The 19,401-nt window shown below is 40.5% G+C and overlaps 1 protein-coding gene across 8 annotated transcripts in view; it reads left to right on the forward strand.

The window, feature by feature from the left end:
* Positions 1-9,749, forward strand: part of LRRC3B (leucine rich repeat containing 3B) — an 84,195-nt gene extending 74,446 nt beyond the window's left edge. For 7 of the 8 annotated variants that reach the window (XM_019632850.1, XM_019632851.1, XM_019632849.1 and 4 more), the window contains one exon: positions 8,468-9,749. In XM_019632850.1, the coding sequence (XP_019488395.1) occupies positions 8,647-9,426 (780 nt within the window). In that variant the 5' untranslated portion in view covers positions 8,468-8,646 and the 3' untranslated portion in view covers positions 9,427-9,749. The remainder of the gene's footprint in view (positions 1-8,467) is intronic. The other variant, XM_019632855.1, reaches the window with a different exon arrangement.
* The last annotated feature ends 9,652 nt before the right edge of the window (positions 9,750-19,401 follow it).

Consider the following 19,401-nt stretch of genomic DNA (forward strand, 5'->3'; position numbering starts at 1 on the left):
GGCATTTGAAACTCAGCACTTCTATTTACAGACTCTCCATATCCAAAAGTGGCCAGTAAAAGAGTTACATATACCAATAAGCATTGAATAGGATCTACCCTGCAGGACAACGGAATCCAGGCTCTGTTCTGCCTATCAGCTACATGACCTTGAGCAGTGCCCATTCAATGAGTCCCTCTACTGTACTAAAGCAGGGCTCTTGCTGTCCATCATGTGTATCTGACAGGGTTGTTTAGAGATAATTTCACAAGAGCATATCCATGGACTTGCCCCACAAGCATGTAATGCAGTTCACAATGTAAGGCAAATATATAATTTTAGAGTGTTTGCTGAGAAGCATAGTGAAGCCTTCCTCCCTCACCCCTCCTATCAGGCCAGTCTTTCTTTTCAGCACACAATAATTCCCCCAGTGTAAAATCCATGCTGATCCTCATTCCTCATCTTAGTGGAATCAGTTGAGGAGGAAAAAATAATGACTGTAGTTTAACTGTGAAGAGGAAAAAATAATGACTGTAGTTTAATTGTGAAAAAATAATGACTGTAGTTTAACTGTGAAGAGGTATGTGGTGCCATATTAGACCACACAAGCTTTGGAAGCCAAGAAACTTGAGTTAAGAGCTTACTTGTCACTGAGCAGCTATGGCAGTGGGCCAGTTACCTAAACTTTTTATGCCTCGATTTGCTCATCTGTATAACGGTCGCCATTGACACCTTTCAGGGATGCTGTGAGGATTGTGTAAGGTGCTTTATGTGTATCCAGAATAAAATGCAACTTACTTTTTACCTCCACCATTCTTTAATCTTTATTCTGTGCAAGCGATCATCCTCCTCTAGTCCATGAATGAAAACGTCAGCCCCGTAATTTTGTGCTTAGTTGTAGGTAATAAATTGCCCTACCATGACTTTGTCACAAACTCAATTAATTTCAACCAAAGAAGAAATACATATAATTTAAATGTAGTTCAAGAGATTTACCAATATTCTGAATTTCATTCAGTGTTCAACGATTCTCCCCTCCATTTTGTTCTAGGATTAAAGGGAAAGGAATGGGGTTGTGGTGGGTGATTTGATTTCACCTCTCTGCCCCTCCATCCCACCCCTCTCCCAGGCCATTGATATAACTGGGTTTAAGCTGCTCTGCTCTGAGGCTCACTGGGGGTAAAATGGGATGAGCCTGGTGCTTCTCTCCCGGGACTCTTTCATACCTCCCCCCCACCCCCACCCATAAGACTCCCCTGACCCTAGTAATAGATATATTCCAGATGGTCACGTACTCAAAATCTATTCAACTACTATTCAGTTTCTTGTTGCTGGAATCACTGCCCTGCCAAGGAATCCTATGGGACAGGGAGACAGGATGCAAAATACTCTCCCTTGGGGAGCTCATTACCCAGGCGGCCATTTTGGACCCACAGGAAATAGATTCCCATCCCTGTCTGACAAACTGGGAGCATAGGCTCACTCCAGCATCAAAACATAACCTAACTCCACCACCAAATAATAGGTCAACCTGGTTCTTGTTTTAAGACATTCTGCCTGCCAGCTCGTGGAGTCATGTAATAACTCTCCTCTTCTTGGGGAGGTGACAGGGTAGGTACCTCTTGACACTTTTTACACTCAAAATGAGCAAGCAGATGTTGGACTCAGAACATGTGTCAGCCAACTGTCACATGGCAACTTGACACCTCACTTTGGATGGAATTCTATATTCATTTAACCAGGAACCTAGTCAGAGCTTCAATTTTATCACCTTGTTAGAGGAGCTCATCACTTAATAAATACATGGCATGTAATAAAGTGCCAAATAAATGATAACTGTTTATGATGAAATGAGAATGAATCCTAATTCATTTCAATGACTATTTATTAAACTCTTATCATGGGCAATGTGAGAATATAAAAATGGGTAAGGTAATGACCCTACCCCCTGAAAGCTCATGGCCTGGTAGTAAAGATAAACAGATGTCTTTAATTTGAATAAAAAATGGTGGATAATATAGTTGGGGCTAGGATATTAGAGAAGAGAGAGTTTGGAGATTTGGGGAGCTTCCTGCCTTAAACAATTCTGGATCCGCAAGCAGATTATACTCTCTTTAAATATAAGGCTCCTCAATTTCCTCCTGTATCTGTCTGCCTTATCAGTTCACATCCCTAACTAAATGAGTTGGAATGGCAGTTAGTAATGGGCCACCTAAATGACTCATGGGCCAGATCGTCATAGTCAGATTTAAACCCAGGAAAGCTAGTCCAAGCTGTAGAGGTCTTCAGTTGGGATGGCTTCTGATGTCATATTTGTAGGATGATGTGCTGTTCATCATTAGCTTTCTAATTATTACTCTGTGTTTACTGAGCTCTGGATTCTGTGTCTGGGTAAGGAAGTGTGGTGGGATGTGATTGGAAAAGGAGGATTGTTATAAAGAACCGGGGATGGGGGGGGGGTTTCATTAAAGCTTGTTGATGAGTGAGAATACATGGTTAGAGTGTTACTTTAACCTGACATTAGAAGGAGAATGGGAGCATGGAGTGACTGCACACCGGCAGTCCAGAAAGGAGGCTTTTTTGCTTTCAGAACAATATGATGGAGGTTTGAACAGGAAAGAGGCAGTGGGAATATAAAGTAGATGGGAGAATGAAAATGAAAACTGCTTTTAAAAATAAGGAGGGAACAAAAGAAAACATAAAAAAAAACCCAGAAGAAAAAGAAAAAAAAATAAGGAGGGAAGAGCAGGTGGCTTGTGGTATAGAAGGAAGGTAACAGAGTGGGGATGAAGGGACAAATGATTTTACTTTTAGGCATACTCAGTTTGAAGCCCTGGTAGGATTTTCTGGTGATAGGTAGTTGTGAGTAGAAATGTGAAACTAAAATTCACGGCTGGCCTCAGTGCTAAAGACATGAATTAAGGAGTTGTATCTACAAACATGTTCTCAAAGAACGGCAAGAGAGAAAATTATCTACACAGTTCCTTCACAGGAATTATTCAGGTCCCAACTCTCCCTAATCTTTTGGTCAGGAATGCCATACATTGATGGCTTATGCAATCCATACTTAGTGTACAGAAAACCTGAATATATACCCAAAAAAAATCAGCATATAATTTCAGTAACAGATTATCAAGCTAACTTTGGAAATATTGCATTGAAAATATCACAAACTTAAACTTTGTGAAGATAAACAAGCACGACCCAAACGAGAATAAGCAAAGGCCATTTTTTTTCTGAGCTTTTTATAGCAAGGGAGTTAGCCGCCATCCCTCAAATGTGGCGGAGACTCAAGCACGGGCAGGAGAGCGTCAAAGCTTTATAGTAGGAAGACGAAACGCTTCAGATATGCCCTGATTGGATCCTCTTGGCATGGGGAAGCTGGCGGCAGGCTAATTAGAACCAGAGCATCCTCTGTGATTTGTTAGGGGACCAGATTTGGCTTTCCTTGGTTAGCTGGAAAAGGGGACAAAAATTAGAGACGTTGGCAGTTATTGGATCAAGACTTAGCTGATTTCGGTTCATTGCAACAGAGGTTGTAGTTTGGCTTCCTGGGCTGGTTGCTACAGGTTGTGACTTAGAGTTCTATTTTTATATATGGCCTCACCATTGTCCCTTTGTGTATTCGGTGTCTAATTTTGAAACGTGCTCAGCTTTTAAAAATGCATTGTCTTCTCATTTGCCCGACGCTCTTGGCCACCATTGCCCAGCTCTTTCGTGCACTCAGAGGCTGCTTTCTGGGGCATGTATTGGGATTGGTTTTCCAGCTAATCCCTGGTCCTTTTGTAGTAAATCGTTTCAACCTTTAGGGTAAAATAAAAACAAACAAAACAACTTTATACCATAAAAAGTTGAAACCACACAGAAGGGTATAAACTAAACAGACAATTCCTCTTCTCTTGCCTTCCCGAGCTCCACTCCTCGATTAACCACTATTAATAGTTTCTTATATATTCTTTCAGAAATGGCCAATGCATATGTAAACATATAAATTATACATCTATAGTTGCATATTTACCTCCTCTTTTTAAAAATTTTACACAAATGGGATTATATTATAAGAGCCCTTTTTTTGTCAAGCTGTTTTTTGGTGTGGTTTTTTTTTTGGTCATTGTTTGAAATCTTTACATTGGTACAAGTCAGTCTATCTTGTTTTTCAATTTTCAATTTTTGATATTTTTAAATTGCTCATACAACAAGAATGTCCCAGTTTATCTCCACATTAAGTGTTTGAGAGTACTTGGTTCTTCATACTTTCGTTAACATTAGATATTTTTCCTAATTTAAATGAAGATGATAGATACTTCAACTTGAATTTATTTTACTGTTGGTGAGATCAGGAATATTCATATGATTTATTGTTTTTCTGTCCATTTTTCCATTGTATCAGTTTCTTACTCCTTTGTAAGAACTTCTTGTATGTTAATGAAGTTAGCCCTTTATTTTATCATTTGTCCTTTCACTTCGTGTGTGGTCTTACCTTTTGCCATATAGAAGTTTTAATTTTAAGTACTTAAATTTATAAAGTTGTTTTCATTGATTTGAATTTTATGTCCTGAGTTGAAAGCCTTTCTGTTTGCTATTTTTTGCTTTTGAATCAAATTCTTCTGTTTGGTAGCAGAGTTGTATGGAATATAATTGGAAGAAATTGGTGTGTCTGGTATTTTTTTCTGAATTGGTGCACTCTGTTATCTCAGAGGAGTTAATGAAAGCCTTTGAGTTAGAAGCCCTGAGTGTCCCTGAGTATCCCCTAATAATGAGGAGAAAGAAACAGAAATCAAGACAGAGATGTTAATCAGCCACTGAAAGAACTGTCTTCTCAGGCTGATAAGTGCACTTTTTTTTTCTTCTGGAAGCAGCATTTGATGGCTGCCACGCAATCCCAGCATTAATTGCTATGGTGCAGAAACATTGGTGACAGGAAAATGTGAGCAAGATACGGGTGCAGGGATAAAGTGGAACTCTTTGGTGGCACAGCTCATACCTGGAGACCACATCCAGAAATATTATTGTTTCCTCATTGCCTCAGGAAGGGAATGAGGGGATAAGAATAGTCTGATGAGTTGAGAATTGCAGTTGGGCACTTAAGAAGGAGAAAAGATGCTGTTTAATTTGGTCTGTTCTTTTGGTAGGTCTTATTCCTTATCTGAAAGACAGGCAGTGACTCTGTTGCCATCACCAGTGGGACCTCAGGCCCTCTTTATGTTCTACCCACTCATTCTGAAGTTAGTAAGTAGGAGCTCTTCCCACCCCCCACCCCCACACACACCTAGTGGGATAGCTTGTATGCTGCTATGGGTTTGTGGGTAGACCTGACTGGAGACAGAGCAGGGACTTTTAGGTTTCCAGACTCCTCCTTAGCTCTGTATTCTGCTGGACAGTAACCGATATCAGAAGAATACCCACTTTTAAATCCCTGACACATCTCCTCATGCCTTTTTTTTTTAAGAACCACGGTTGACCTATCCAGTAAATTCAGGCAACATCAAGATGGCAATCCCTTTTGAAAATAGTAATTCAGCCTAATAGAGTGGAGAGGCATTTCTTCCATTCTCCCTGCCAAAGATGACCTTGACTCGATATCTTTAGCTTTACTCTCTGCCTTCTGGACATCCAAGGGCTCAGCTCTCTACACCCTGCATATTTTGTCACTTTGTCCTGGCTGAGGGTGAAGGCTCTAGAGGCTGAGTCATAGCAGGCCAGCAATCTAGCCAATCCCAGGAGCTTTCATTCCCCTTTTATCAAGCATCATAGAGAGAAAATAAAATACTTTGAGTCCAATCTCTTTGAGTGCCAGGAATACTCTGTATCTGTACTCCTAATAGGCATTCCACACAGTGGATAGGTCGACCATTTGCGGCATAAAGTATTCCATTTCAAGAGGAATTTTACTTTGATGTTGAGAACTCAAGACATGTTCTAACCTTTTCTTGTCTGTGATCATGACCATTGGATAGACCATTCTGGAGAAACCATGATTAACTCTAGAGGAGCCTACTGAGAAGGAATTCCATTCTTCCTTCCATCAACCAGGAGCTTATACTCAGGATTTTTCCCCAAACCATCATGTTGACATGTAAAACCAATAGACATTTGATGAGCCAATGTCTATGTTAAAAATAATAAAAATAGTTACCATTGAGAAGAAAAAGCACAGCTAGATTTTTCAGAACTTTATTCATATAATAGATATTTAGCCCTTACTACATGTCAAACACTATGCTAGAAGTTGGGAACGTATCTGAGATAACAATAGTAACTATAGCTAACAAGTATTGAGCTCTTAACTACCTATAAGGTATTGTGCTAAATGCTTCACATGGATCATCTCGTATAACTGTCAAATCAACTTTTGTAACCAGGTGCTTTTATAACCTCTATACAAGATAAGGGGAGTGCTGTTTAGACAGGTTAAATAACCTACCCAGCAGCACTCGGCTAATAAAGATTAAAGCCGGGATACAAACCCAGTGTACTTCCCACTTTATTGCGTACTATTGTTTCTACATGAGTCAAACAAACCTCTGCCCGCATGGAGATTACAGGCTAAATTAGAGAACACTTTTCTTCAGGTAGACTCTTAATTTTTCTCTAAAGAGAAGTGGAATGTCCTCCAGATGTTCCCCACCTTTTAACAGGATTTAGGCAGGCCTACATATTCAGCTGATGGGAGTTGCTTGATGACATGGACACCGTTTATTTTCTCTAATCACGTTCATTTCTTTCATCTCCTGTATCCTTCTCATGTCCTCCTTCTAGGATCCTTTGCCTTGTCCTCCTGTTGCCCTCTTTCCTGTCTGAGTGTCCTCCCCTCCACACCCATGTATTTTTTTCTCTCTCTCCCATCTAGACAATTATTAGACTCCCTAAATGCCAGGCAATGCACTTTTGAAGGAAAATATGGAAGGGAGGGAAAATTTCACTGGAAATGAAATGAGCTACTGATGGATGGCTTCGTAAGCCTAGGGGTCTTTCTTTAGCATTCTCTGGCATTTAAGGGACTCAGGATTCCAAAAGCACATCCACTCCATTCTGCTGTTGCTAATCTCATTTTTTCCATGATTAACAACCCAGCTCATTACGTTTTCAGCTCACATTAATCTTCTCTTCGGCAAGTTTGGTAACATTTGGAGTAATTTCCCTCTGTATTTATTCATCTGGGATCTTTAGAAAAGATAAGTTTGCAGAGTCATTTGTTGCTCATTGCTGTAAGATGAGTGAATATTTCTCCAGTCCTGAGAGAGAATTCTCTGAAGTTAGGTCTGGACTCTCTCCACAATGTAGAGAACCACCTCAGTGGAGCTCCACAGGGTCCTCCGTTTGGGTCTAGCTGCAAAATAACAGCATCAGAAATCACAACAAGCAATGCTCCCTGGATCCTGACTGTCCTCATAGAGCAGATGGAATTGGGAGAAAGCTGTGGGGGTAGCGGAAAGGGTTGCAAGATTAATGAGTCAGAACAAGTCTTTGGCTCAAGTCCTGCCTCTACCACCTACACGCTATTTGACCTTGGGCAATTCACATAATCTCTGCAAGATCCACTTGCCTCCAAAGATACCTGACTACATGAAAGAGTAGTCTCGAGGGTTAATTTATATCCTCATCTCTGTTTTTGAGGACGCTCATAACCCTGTTCATATTACTTATTTTTTGCAATTTCTGAGGCCCTTCCAAAACTAATAATACATGATTAGAAAGAAAAAACATGGGCTATTGGGGAAGTCTTAGAGGCTAATGTTTCTTATTTCTTATCTTACATTTTAAAAAAGCTTGGACATATGTGTCATATTTGAAGATCTACTGGGGAGGGGAATTGTTGTTTAGAAAACAGGATGCTTTGGAAATTCAGTTAAGGGCAACCCTCCCAGGTATAATATAATCTCAGGAGGTCACAGGGAGGCAACTCTTTTGGAAATTCTGGGCTTTCATTTCCTAGCAACATTTTGTTGTGAAGTTTAGAATGTATTCATTCTTAATTCAAGTAAGACATTTCTTTAGAGAAAATATTCCCAATTGTAAATCCATTCAAAAGCCATGGTGGCTATTGCTATCGTTGGTCATTAGCTGTGAAATATTAGTATTATTTCTCATTGCTGCCCAAGTGCAGGGCTAAATTGCATTAATGCATCTGTTATTTTAAGAAAGGCCTAATTATATTTCATTGCTGTAGAATTTAGAACAGGTACAGGATGTGGAGAAGTACCAGTAGAGACGAGAAATTTGGACTGTTTGCTCTAATTCCGCATAACTAAAATCAAGGCAATGCAATTCGGAAATGCTATCATTTATTGACAGTTTTCTCCCCCAGTACCTGGGATTTGAACAGGAGATTCCCATTACACAGATAACTCCCAGTGGTGTTGATGGAAATTACCCATGTAACCAACCCTCCTGCCTGCATAGAATGCCAGATGCCTAAGATCACTTTTAATTGCAGTGTACCTCCCTGTGCAAAAGAGCTAATTGCACCTGCTTCCATTTCCTTTAGGTACCCAAACAAGGACAGGAATAATGAAGAGACACATGTGTTAGTTGCAGCCTTTTGAACCACGCAAGAAGGAAATCAACAGTGTGGAAATCAACGGTGTGGACAGGGCTGGAACTGCTGCTATGCTTGGTTGTTGGAGTAAATGAGGAATGGGCTTGTGATTATGCTGACATTCCAGCATGAATCTGGTAGACCTGTGGTTAACCCGTTCCCTCTCCATGTGTCTCCTCCTACAAAGCTTTGTTCTGATGATACTGTGCTTTCATTCTGCCAGTATGTGTCCCAAGGGCTGTCTTTGTTCTTCCTCTGGGGGTTTAAATGTCACCTGCAGCAATGCAAATCTCAAGGAAATACCTAGAGATCTTCCTCCTGAAACAGTCTTACTGTATCTGGACTCGAATCAGATCACTTCTATCCCCAATGAGATTTTTAAGGACCTCCATCAACTACGAGTTCTCAACCTGTCCAAAAATGGCATTGAGTTTATCGATGAGCATGCCTTCAAAGGAGTAGCTGAAACTTTGCAGACTCTGGACTTGTCCGACAACCGGATTCAAAGCGTGCACAAAAATGCCTTCAACAATCTGAAGGCCAGGGCCAGAATTGCCAACAACCCCTGGCACTGCGACTGTACTCTCCAGCAAGTTCTGAGAAGCATGGCGTCCAATCACGAGACAGCCCACAATGTGATCTGTAAGACTTCTGTGTTGGATGAACATGCCGGGAGACCATTCCTCAATGCTGCCAATGATGCTGACCTTTGTAACCTCCCTAAAAAAACTACCGATTATGCCATGCTAGTCACCATGTTTGGCTGGTTTACCATGGTGATCTCCTATGTGGTGTATTACGTGAGGCAGAATCAGGAGGATGCCCGGAGACACCTTGAATACTTGAAATCCCTGCCAAGCAGGCAAAAGAAAGCAGATGAACCTGACGACATTAGCACTGTGGTATAGTGTCCGAATTGATTGGCGCTGAGAAAGAAATTTGTTAGCAATTGCCGTAGATTAAGTGGTTTACTTCTCCCATCCATTGTAAACATTTAAAACTTTGTATCTCAGTTTCTTTTGAATTATGCCACTGTTGAACTTTTAACAGACATGACAACATAACAAATAATTTTAGTTTAGGTGATCCACCCCTTAATTGTACCCCCCGATGGTATATTCCTGAGTAAGCTACTATCTGAATATTAGTTAGCTCCATCTCACTATTTAATAATGAAATTTATTTTTTTAATTTAAAACTAAATAAAAGCTTAACTTTGAACCATGGAAAACAGAGTGACTTATTGGTCAAGAAAGCACAGTCATTCCATTGCTTTAAAGAGAAACAGACAACCCTTGTGAACCTAAAGAACTCTCATAATAAAAGATGTTTATTAAGCGCTACTGTACATGGAGGAGCTATAGCCAGATTATCGACTGACTAAAGTGTCTGTCAGAGTTCAGAATACTGAGCCTTAGCAAACCCAGGTGATAATACACAGTGTGCCATCCTGCAGAGGCTGAATAAGTTGGGATGCCTCCAGGTGTTTGTTAGCTGAAAGTTGAGTGGGTTTAGCCATAAAGTTATTTTTATCGCCAAATACACTACTTCTACTCTATGCCAGACACATGGAAAAGAAAAAGATAGCACATATTCTGTCATCAACATCACCATGTGGTGGGCAGGGGTGTGGGACAAACATAGGACTTTCCTTTTTAGCATAGCTATTTCCAAGAGCCATGTAGCACTGACTGTGTGCCAGCACTGTGCAAGGCACTTTTATATTATTATTAGGTTTCTAAACCCTCACTACAAGAGGATAAAGGAACAAATATACCCATATACCCCATTTACACAGGAGGAAACTGCAGATGACAGAGGTTCAATGACCCACCAGGTAGAAAAGTATCAGAACTTGAATTTGAACCAAGTTTTCCTCTCTCCAAAGATTGAGGCCTTCTCATTATGTTCCTACTGCATTGATTTACAGAGGTATAACATACCTATAAAGAAATGCACCAATACTATGTGTATAGCTCTATAAATTTCAACAACTGTGTGTGTGTGTGTGTGTGTGTGTGTGTGTGTGTATACATATATATATCTCAAGTTGTATCCCTGATATTGTTCAGAGATAGGAGAAAGCTCATTTAGTTCTTGGAGTAGGGAATTGTGGGGTTTTGTTTTATTTTTTGTTTTTGTTTTATTTTGTTTTAAAGTGCCATTACAGATAATCCTTGAAATTTGTGTGGGATCTCATCAGAGGGTGCTGTAACCAAGGAAGATAGAGGAAACAGAGGGAGCAAAGGGATAAAAGTTGGGAGGGATTTGAGATGAAGGAGTCTATGTAGGGGAGAAGTGAGAGACAAGTTGGGGCCATATCATGGGGCATCTCGGGAATAAGAGTAACGAAAGCATTTATGAAACACTTCCTATATACCGAGTACTTGTTTGTGGTTGTCTTAGTTAATTCTTACACTGACCTTAGGAGACAGTCTTTTGTGAATGAAGAAGAGCTTACAAGAAGTGAAACCCAGCCAGTCAACTCCAGAACATGTGGACCTCTTAACCACTGGACTCCATTTCTTTACAATTGTAGACTTGACTACACAAAGTTCCCCAGACCTAGAGATTCGCAGACTCCTAAGTGATGGTTGCATTAAAAAATAACAACAAAAACAGCCTTTTGTGCAGCTTAGCTAGGAAGGAGGTATCTTGCCCTTTTGACCCACACAGCCTTCTCCAACCCATTCTAGGTTATCTTGGGGCCTCCAGGAATCCCATTTCTGCCCTTGGAAAGCACTACAGTTCCTATCCGTATCAATAGTCTCTTAAAGGGTTACCAGCATGGACCATGAGAGCCAGCCAATCCAAGACCAGCAGCAGGGCATTCTGAGCAATGTGGCCAGACTACACGGGCACACCCCCCAAGTCCTTGGGCTTCCCATGCCCACCCTGACCTTACTAAAAATTGTAAAGCCTACACTAGAAGCCTGAGATGTAAAATTCAGAATATGGGCCTCGGAATTCCCGAATTCTAGTGAGACGGAAGCCAGGCTGTTTTTTGCTAACTAGATTTAAAGGCCTGCCAGAGAATTTGGAGCTTTGCTGAAGATTTAACGCCCCCTGGAGGACAACGTTATAATATAGCCCTGTAAGTATTACCATAGAAAGATGCTAACTGAATGCACCTTTCTTTTCCTAATCAATAAGAAAATCAAGCCTTTGCTAAGGTAAACCTTTATAATTTTAAATAAATCGTGTTTATTTGACTGTGTGAGTCACATTCAGTTAGAAAAGCCCTCACAAATTACATAACCCATTCCAGGTTGCTCCTTCCAAAATAATCTTTATATTCTTACTAATAAGAGGTTATTTTGCTTGTGGTCAATTGCATTAGTCAAGTGAAAGTACCTATATAGGAACAAGCTCTGAGGAATTTTGTACTGTAGTCATATTCTTGTTCAGCTGTGGCAAACGTGAATTCCCACATTTTAGTTTGTAATTCTCTGCATCTATAGTTAAGAGGTGCCTCCTAAGTTAATAATCATCCCCCTGCCTGATTTCTATATGTAGATTTTCAGTTAACAGTGCCATAAGTATGAGTGCTTTAAAAAACATAAGTTAGCTCCATCTCACTGTTTAAGAATGAAATGTATTTTTCCTAACTTAAAACCAATTGGAGGAGAAATAAGATTTTTTTGAAATAAATAATAGGCTATAGGACCCCTTCATGACCAGAACTGAAAGGAAATGCTCTTCCCTTGACTTGTAGGGATGCTTCGCCCCGCTGATTGACAGTGTGCGACGCCAATGAATGGGAAGAGCTTGCTGAGGCTCACGGCCGTACCCAAAAAGGCCCTCCGTGGATGCTCTGATTTTGATCCTGACATGCTTCTTAATTTTCCAAATCTTTACAGTTGTTTATGTACATGGAGAGCTACCTATTTTATAACTGTAAGCTTTTGAAATTAACTCTTCTCTGAGGCAAATACCATCTTACCTTCTAAGTATTTTAAACAGCAGCTTCTTTGCTCAACCTTCCCCTTTAGCATCAAAACCTCAACCTTTTAAATTCAAAACTACCTGGGGATTTTAGTCTAATCATTGACAATGTGCTTATCTCTGAAGCAAGGCAAATCATAAAACATGCCGACCCAAGGGGAACATTTTTAAGAAAGTGATAAAAAAAAAAGTTACGTAATGGAAGACTGAACTTTCAAGAGCACTTTGGCAAATTGTGACACACTGATATACAAATTCAGCCAGGTACACGCTGTTCTTTTTTTATGTCCTGCTCTGATTACCCACAATAATTCTTTTTCTGACATCAACAAGGATAAGGCGGTATGAGATGTGGGTAAGTTTTTCCTTGTAGGCTCGAGACTTTCGATTTATCCAGTAAGCTCTGTCATCTATCTGGTACAGTCAGGGAATGAAAAATTCTGCTTAATTAAATGTTCAGGGTTCCTGAGATAGGCAAACTCCCAGAATGTCAGGACTAGAAGAGTCCTAGAGGTGATCTCACTCACTGATTTTACAGGTGTGGAAATCGAAACACTTGCAGGCTTGGGGATTGGCACTAATGTCTTCATAGTCCCCAGTCACTGTCCCCTACAGGACCCTGACTGCCTCTCCTGATAAATTGTTTCCCAACCTTCAAAGAAACAGAATAGGATAATAATATAAACTATGAAAATGCCACTAGCTAGCGGCAGCAGTTTCTTTGAGGATTCAGAAGGCATTTAAGGTTCCTACATTGTCACAGCATTGTAATAAGGAATATCTACGATTCTGAAAAGCTTTTTGTTTCTTCAAGACATGATGAGAGGATTTGTTTCCCTTTCACAGAGAGCTCCTGGGTAGCTTGTTCAACACTGTGCATGATTTGGTTTCCCAGTGGAGAGATGGAGAAAATGATCTTGGTGCAACTTCCTGGGAAGGAAGAGTTGATTAGCATGTGTTTCCTTGTGTAGCAACATAAACCCAGAGTGTCAAGTACAGCCCTGCTGGCAGGAGGGTAGTGAGTATCCTCTTCCATTTCCAGAGCTCTTGTCAGCCTGGCTTCCCAATAAGGTATCATTGATTCACCAGGTTGGCTGGGCCAGACCCAGAGAAAGCAAACCAGGGGGAAACTCACTTATCACACATTTGTAAATGCCCTCCCCACCTGGCTTCCAGTTCCAAGTAGGCGAATCAGAATTTATAGAAAAGGAAGACATGAATTCCTCACCCCACATCTGCCCACACTCATTATATGGATTGTCTCCAATGCACCAAATGAATTGGTGGGTCATATAGATACAGCAGGGGGTACTCAATATCCAAGACTGTTTCCTTCCAACCCAGGGAAATTATGATCTTAAAGCCACAAGGTAGACATAGAGCCCCGCAGTTTCATGGGATGGGGGAGAGAGGGGAGAGTAAAAGGAAATACACCTTTATTTATGGCATTAACTTCTTCAACATTAAAAGAAGCAGAGCTAGTGTGAATCACTTAATAAGTGTGTGTGTGTGTGTGTGTGTGTGTGTGTGTGTGTGTGTGTGTCCTTGGGCACCTTGGGGTAGCATGGGGTATGAGTTCCTGAGAGCATCAGGAAAAGAGATAGTGAGGACTCTGAAAACAAAATCTACCTGTCAGTAATTTGGTATAGGGAAGGCCCAGGTTTCAGGTTTCTGGGGAAATTTTTGATATGTTTTCAAGGCTGTCTCCGAGTTCAGGGAAAACATTTATGCTGCTCACTAATGGCAACTGAGTTGATCAAGCTTGTGAGCTGTGCTCCTTCTTTGGCTGATAAATGTTCTGTGTTTTGCTCATTATTTTCAAAAAAATGACTCAATGCATTTACTTTCTTTGCCTGTGGATGTGTGAGCACCCAACTGAAAAAAGCTGTCCAGATCTGACCTTAACAGCTAGGACTGAAAAGAATACACTGTGGGTCTCTCTGGTGTTGGGACCAACATTCTATTTTTTGCTTTGATATTTCATGATTTTTTTTCTTCAGAGAAGAGTTTACAAAATCGAAGGCAATCTGAAATCTGGTTGTTGGTTTAAAGATTAACAAGCCATCTGTTGAGCTAACAGCACTGATTGCTTGATAGACTTTAAAATAAAGTGGACCATAGGGAGTAGGATGGGGCTAATCCAGCTTTCTTAGGTTGTCCATATTTCTTCCAGAAGAAAATATATAAAAAATACTGGTCGGCTTTCAAAGTCTTTCATCCTCACAGACCATCTTGCCAATTCCCTGTCTCTCTGAGGAGCGGACTGCAGTAACAAGAGGAGAATGTGAAATGAGAAACAAGGAAAAACTTGGGAAGTGCTACCTAGGATCAAGGCTTTGGGGGAACATACAGGGCTGACCTAAACTGACATTTTTTGCACTGTACTGTCAACACGAACGTCTATCTTCACATTGAAACAATGAGCTGAGGAATTCCTATGTATAAATCACAGGTAAAGAATCTTTTACAAATAAAAGAAGCTTTTGTCAAATAATTTCAACTTTCCCTAACAGCAGTTATCATTTACTTGGCATAGTGTACCTTCCAGCTGTCCCCATCTTCCCTAGTTCTCACTATGGCCCTGCCAAGTAGACATTATCATTATTCCCATTTTACAGATGAGAACACTAAGATCCAGAAAGTATTCTGCCCAAGGTCACACAGCTAATGTGCACTAGTGGAGCCAGATCTAGCTTTGCGCTAAGTCTTTTGCTCCACTTAATCCACACCTCCTAGATATGCATCATCCTTTAGTATTATGACGTCTCATCATCAGGCCCACGATAATGAATGGAGGAGGAGAGGGCAAGATGTTTTTCTTAATTTGAGGTTTAAAAGAAAAAAGCAAGCCTTAGCTCATTCAGCCATTTAGCAGAGCCTGGTGTTTGGAGACCACAGTGGTTCATTCCCTCTTCCCACCCATTCCTCTGTGCCCAGCCCTGAAATCCCAAGTGTACAGACAGTAAACCATGCTCTTGGGAAAGGCAGACATATATATAGCTGTCAATCATGGAAATGATGGCCCTCGGTTCTGCTGTTGCTCCTGGCATGGTGGTGAGGGTGGTGTCCAATGCATTGCTTTATGGAAGCCACATCTACCCTCATTCCTACCATTTCTGTGTCCACCAGCAAAATTCCAACTGGCACCTCCTACATGCATTTGCATAAGGATTTTTTTGGGGGGCCACGACAACATACTTTGCCATTTACACAGAAGGTTGGAGATTCCAGGAAGTTGCCACCCTCTAGGAGACACCCTCAATCCATGACTACTGGGGACTTGGTGAGTAAATACCCTGCTCCCTAGCTCTCAGAAGTATGCATCCTACTCTGGATTGCATAGTTTCCCCATCATGATGAAGTTCCATTTTCCCATTGTGGTAACAGGCTTGGTGAGGCACTACTTTTGCTGTCTTTTCTCCCTTGTCTCATTTCTACATTACCTATCCGTGTCTCCTTTCCCTCCCATATAAACTCTTTGCGCTCAAATCCTTGTCTCAGTGTCTGCCTATTGGAAGAACCCAAACTAAGATACCTGAGTGTACCCTACATCAGTGCTGCCCATGCCTGGCAAATGATCTGACAGATTAAGACAGCTTTTGAAAGATAGAAGTATGTATGCCTCTCCCAGACACACTGAACTGGAGTCCCCGGTGGTGGGGCTCCAGCCTCTGTGTTTTCTGTTGGCTCCTCTTTTTCTTGGAGATCTAGGGTCATCAGTCAGATCAATGACCAATAGGACAGCCTGCACTAGAAATTCTTCTTAATCATTGTGCTTGACAAAACTTTGCTGCCTTAAAAAAGTGAACTGCTGTCCCATCATGGAGAATAAGTATCATGTGAACCCACAATAAAGTTCCAGGAAATTGAGAGAGAGAGAGAGAGAGAGAGAGAGAGAGAGAGAAGAAAAAAAAATCTGTGCTTCTAATTTAGTAACTGTATATGATCTCATAGCCCATCCATCTACAGTTTAATTTCCTCTATTTTGATCTGTTGTGATATGTGTGTCATCAGTTATTCTGATTGTTTGAAACTTATTATTTGCATTTTTGTATTTTATTATAAGTATTTCTTTAAGGCCCCTCAAACCCTTTATGTAATGAAACAAAAAAACATTGTTTATTTGCTGCCTTTTACATTTCCTTCTAATTTGTAGATTATTTCAGACTCATTTCCTATTCCGTATTGCTTCAGTTCTGATTTCTTATAATTTGTTTCCCCTTGCTTTCATGTTCCAAAAAAGTTTGATATCCAACCATTGTTTTCAATGAAACCATACCTGAATCACAAAGATTCAGGATCACCCAGAAACTCAAGCCTCACAATCCCACAGCCCGTGTCACATTTTACCAGTTGATTTTCCCACCAACCTTGGAAGGAAGGAGATGGAGGGTATGATAGCAGCATTTTCCAAATGAGGGAACTGAGATTCAGTGATGCTAAGTGACCCTCCCAAGGTGTCTCCAGGTAGTGAGAGAGCTGGGACGTGTAAGAAGCTCTTTTGACACTAAAGCTTGCGCTTGATCCACCTCTCATTTATGAGGCATGAATACCTTTGGAATAATTGCAAGGGGAAGGGTAATGATCTAGTTCAAGAGAACACTCAGCTTTTTGAGGTTGGAAAAAGTTCACATTCATCTCTACTCAAATTTGGCGAATTATATTGTCAGTTTTGCAGATATTATAAGACAACAAGCAATATTTCATTGCTTTATTATTTTATTTTTTTGTTTTGTTTTGTTTTCCATTTACTCTTTCCAACTGGTGACATATGCTATCAGCTGAATTGTTATATGTTGAAGTCCTAATACTCAATATCTCAGGATGTAACTATATTTGGAGATAATGCCTTTAAGGTGATAATTAAGTTAAAATGAGGCCTTTAGGGTGGGCCCTAAGCCAATATGACTGGTGTCCTTATAGAAGATTAGGACATAAAGAGAGATACCAGGGATATGTGAGACAGAGGTCATGTGAGGACACAGGGAGAAGGTGGCCATCTGCAAGCCGAGGAGAGAGGCCTCAGAAGGAATCAAAACCTGCTGGCACCTAGATCTTAGACTCCAAGATCTATGTGAAAATAAATACCTGTTGTTTAAGTCACCCAGTCTGTGGCGTATTGTCATGGCAGCCCTAACAATAATACATCATATTAACCCTTGATTTCCAGGGAGTATTTTGGAAAGTTTTCTTGAGAAGCAATATGAGAAAATTTTAGTAAATGCAATTCATCAATTAATGTCATCACTTATCTTTCTGTGTTGCCCTTAGTTTTGAAGGACAATTTTGTTTATGAAATGGATGTACTTCTGTCATCTGGAAATGCCCCCATGCTGGAAAGTATGTATAATAATTCTGGGAAATGAGGACGTTCATGTAGATATTTAAGAGCAAGAGAGACAAAATGAATAAATGATTCAATTGTGCTGGCTTCATTTCCAGATAATGAAACTATTTTAAAGGGGAAAATAGCCACAGGTAATAAAGCATCTTAATTGAAAGAATGATATAATTATCCATGTGCCCCATATTTAATTACATCTGAATTCCTACTCCACCTTCTGTCCTAGCTTCATTAGGAATTTTCCTCAGAGCTAAAAATCCCAACAATTTCATTAAAATAGTTGTCCCTCAGAAGCAGTGGCTTTACAATGAGAAGGTTTTTATCAGTTCCCTTGCAGCAATTTTATCAGCTCAGTTTACACAGCCAATGATCAATTCTGTGATTAGTGGCTCAGAAAACTCTGACCAGCTAGGTAAGTGATGACTCTTGCCTCTCGCCTCTCAAGAGCAATGAAAACACTGTAATTAGAATTGGCTTACCATTTGGTCAATGACGCACTAGCAATGACTACAGTTCAGCGAGTAAGAGACTCAAAAGACTTGATACTTCGAAGCCAGAGACAGTGGGAAGCCTATTAGAAGACAGTTCACTGGGCCACAGATTCAGCTATGTGAGACCCTCAAGTACAGAGGCCCAATTAACCTTGTGCTTTAATTTGCCTTGTGGTGTGGTAAAAAAAAAATAAAAAAATAAAAAATTAAAGCACAGGACTTGTTTTATTTTGCTTACAAAATGAAAATAACCATAAAGTTTAAAAATCTGACAATACAGGCTTATGTGGAAAATGAGAGTAATATCAAAGGACATGAAAAAGAAAGTATAAATTACCCCAAGGGCCGCCACTGAGAAGTAACTACGCTTAATATTTTGAACTTTCTTCTGGACCGCTCTCCCTGTACATACATCTATAAAATTTTATATAAAAGGAATGTACTATGCACACTGTTCAGATACACTTAATGGCTCCCAATTTCTCCCTCAATAATGTGCAAGCCAGGCCCCTTTTGCTAATGTGCCCGTTCCTGATCAACCTTGTCCAGTTTTCTAGAATGATCTCTTGCCTCTGTCCGAAAAACCCACTAGATTCCTCTCCTATCTTGAAGTCCTGGAAACTCATGCCACCACACACACACACACACACACACACACACACACACACACACACACACACACACACCTACCTCTTATGGGATCCTTTAAAGAGTTCCAAGCTGAAAGGAGAGCGTGATCAACTTTGCATTTCTGAAAACTGGCAGCAGTGGTTAGAATGAATTGTCAGGGGTGGAGGGTGGGGCATGATTAGAGATGTAGAATTCAGGTTTTGCAAGTGAAAAAGGCTAGTTACCTGGGCAAGGATTGTAACAGTGGAGACAGGAAATAGATGGATTTGAGAGATGTTTGGGAGATGCAGTCAGGCATGTGGTAGATGCAGCCATCATCATCATCTTCTTCTTCTTCTTCATCTTCATCATCACCATAGTCATACTAGCTGTTATTGTAGTTGTATTCTGTCCCCAAAGCTTAACGATTATACTTGAAAAAAATGGAGTAGCCGAAGCTTCATAAAGCCGCCCTAATTATTCTACCTGGGCAA

The sequence above is a fragment of the Hipposideros armiger genome, unplaced genomic scaffold, assembly GCF_001890085.2.
Source record: "Hipposideros armiger isolate ML-2016 unplaced genomic scaffold, ASM189008v1 scaffold_1189, whole genome shotgun sequence".
In the NCBI taxonomy this organism is placed as follows: domain Eukaryota; kingdom Metazoa; phylum Chordata; class Mammalia; order Chiroptera; family Hipposideridae; genus Hipposideros; species Hipposideros armiger.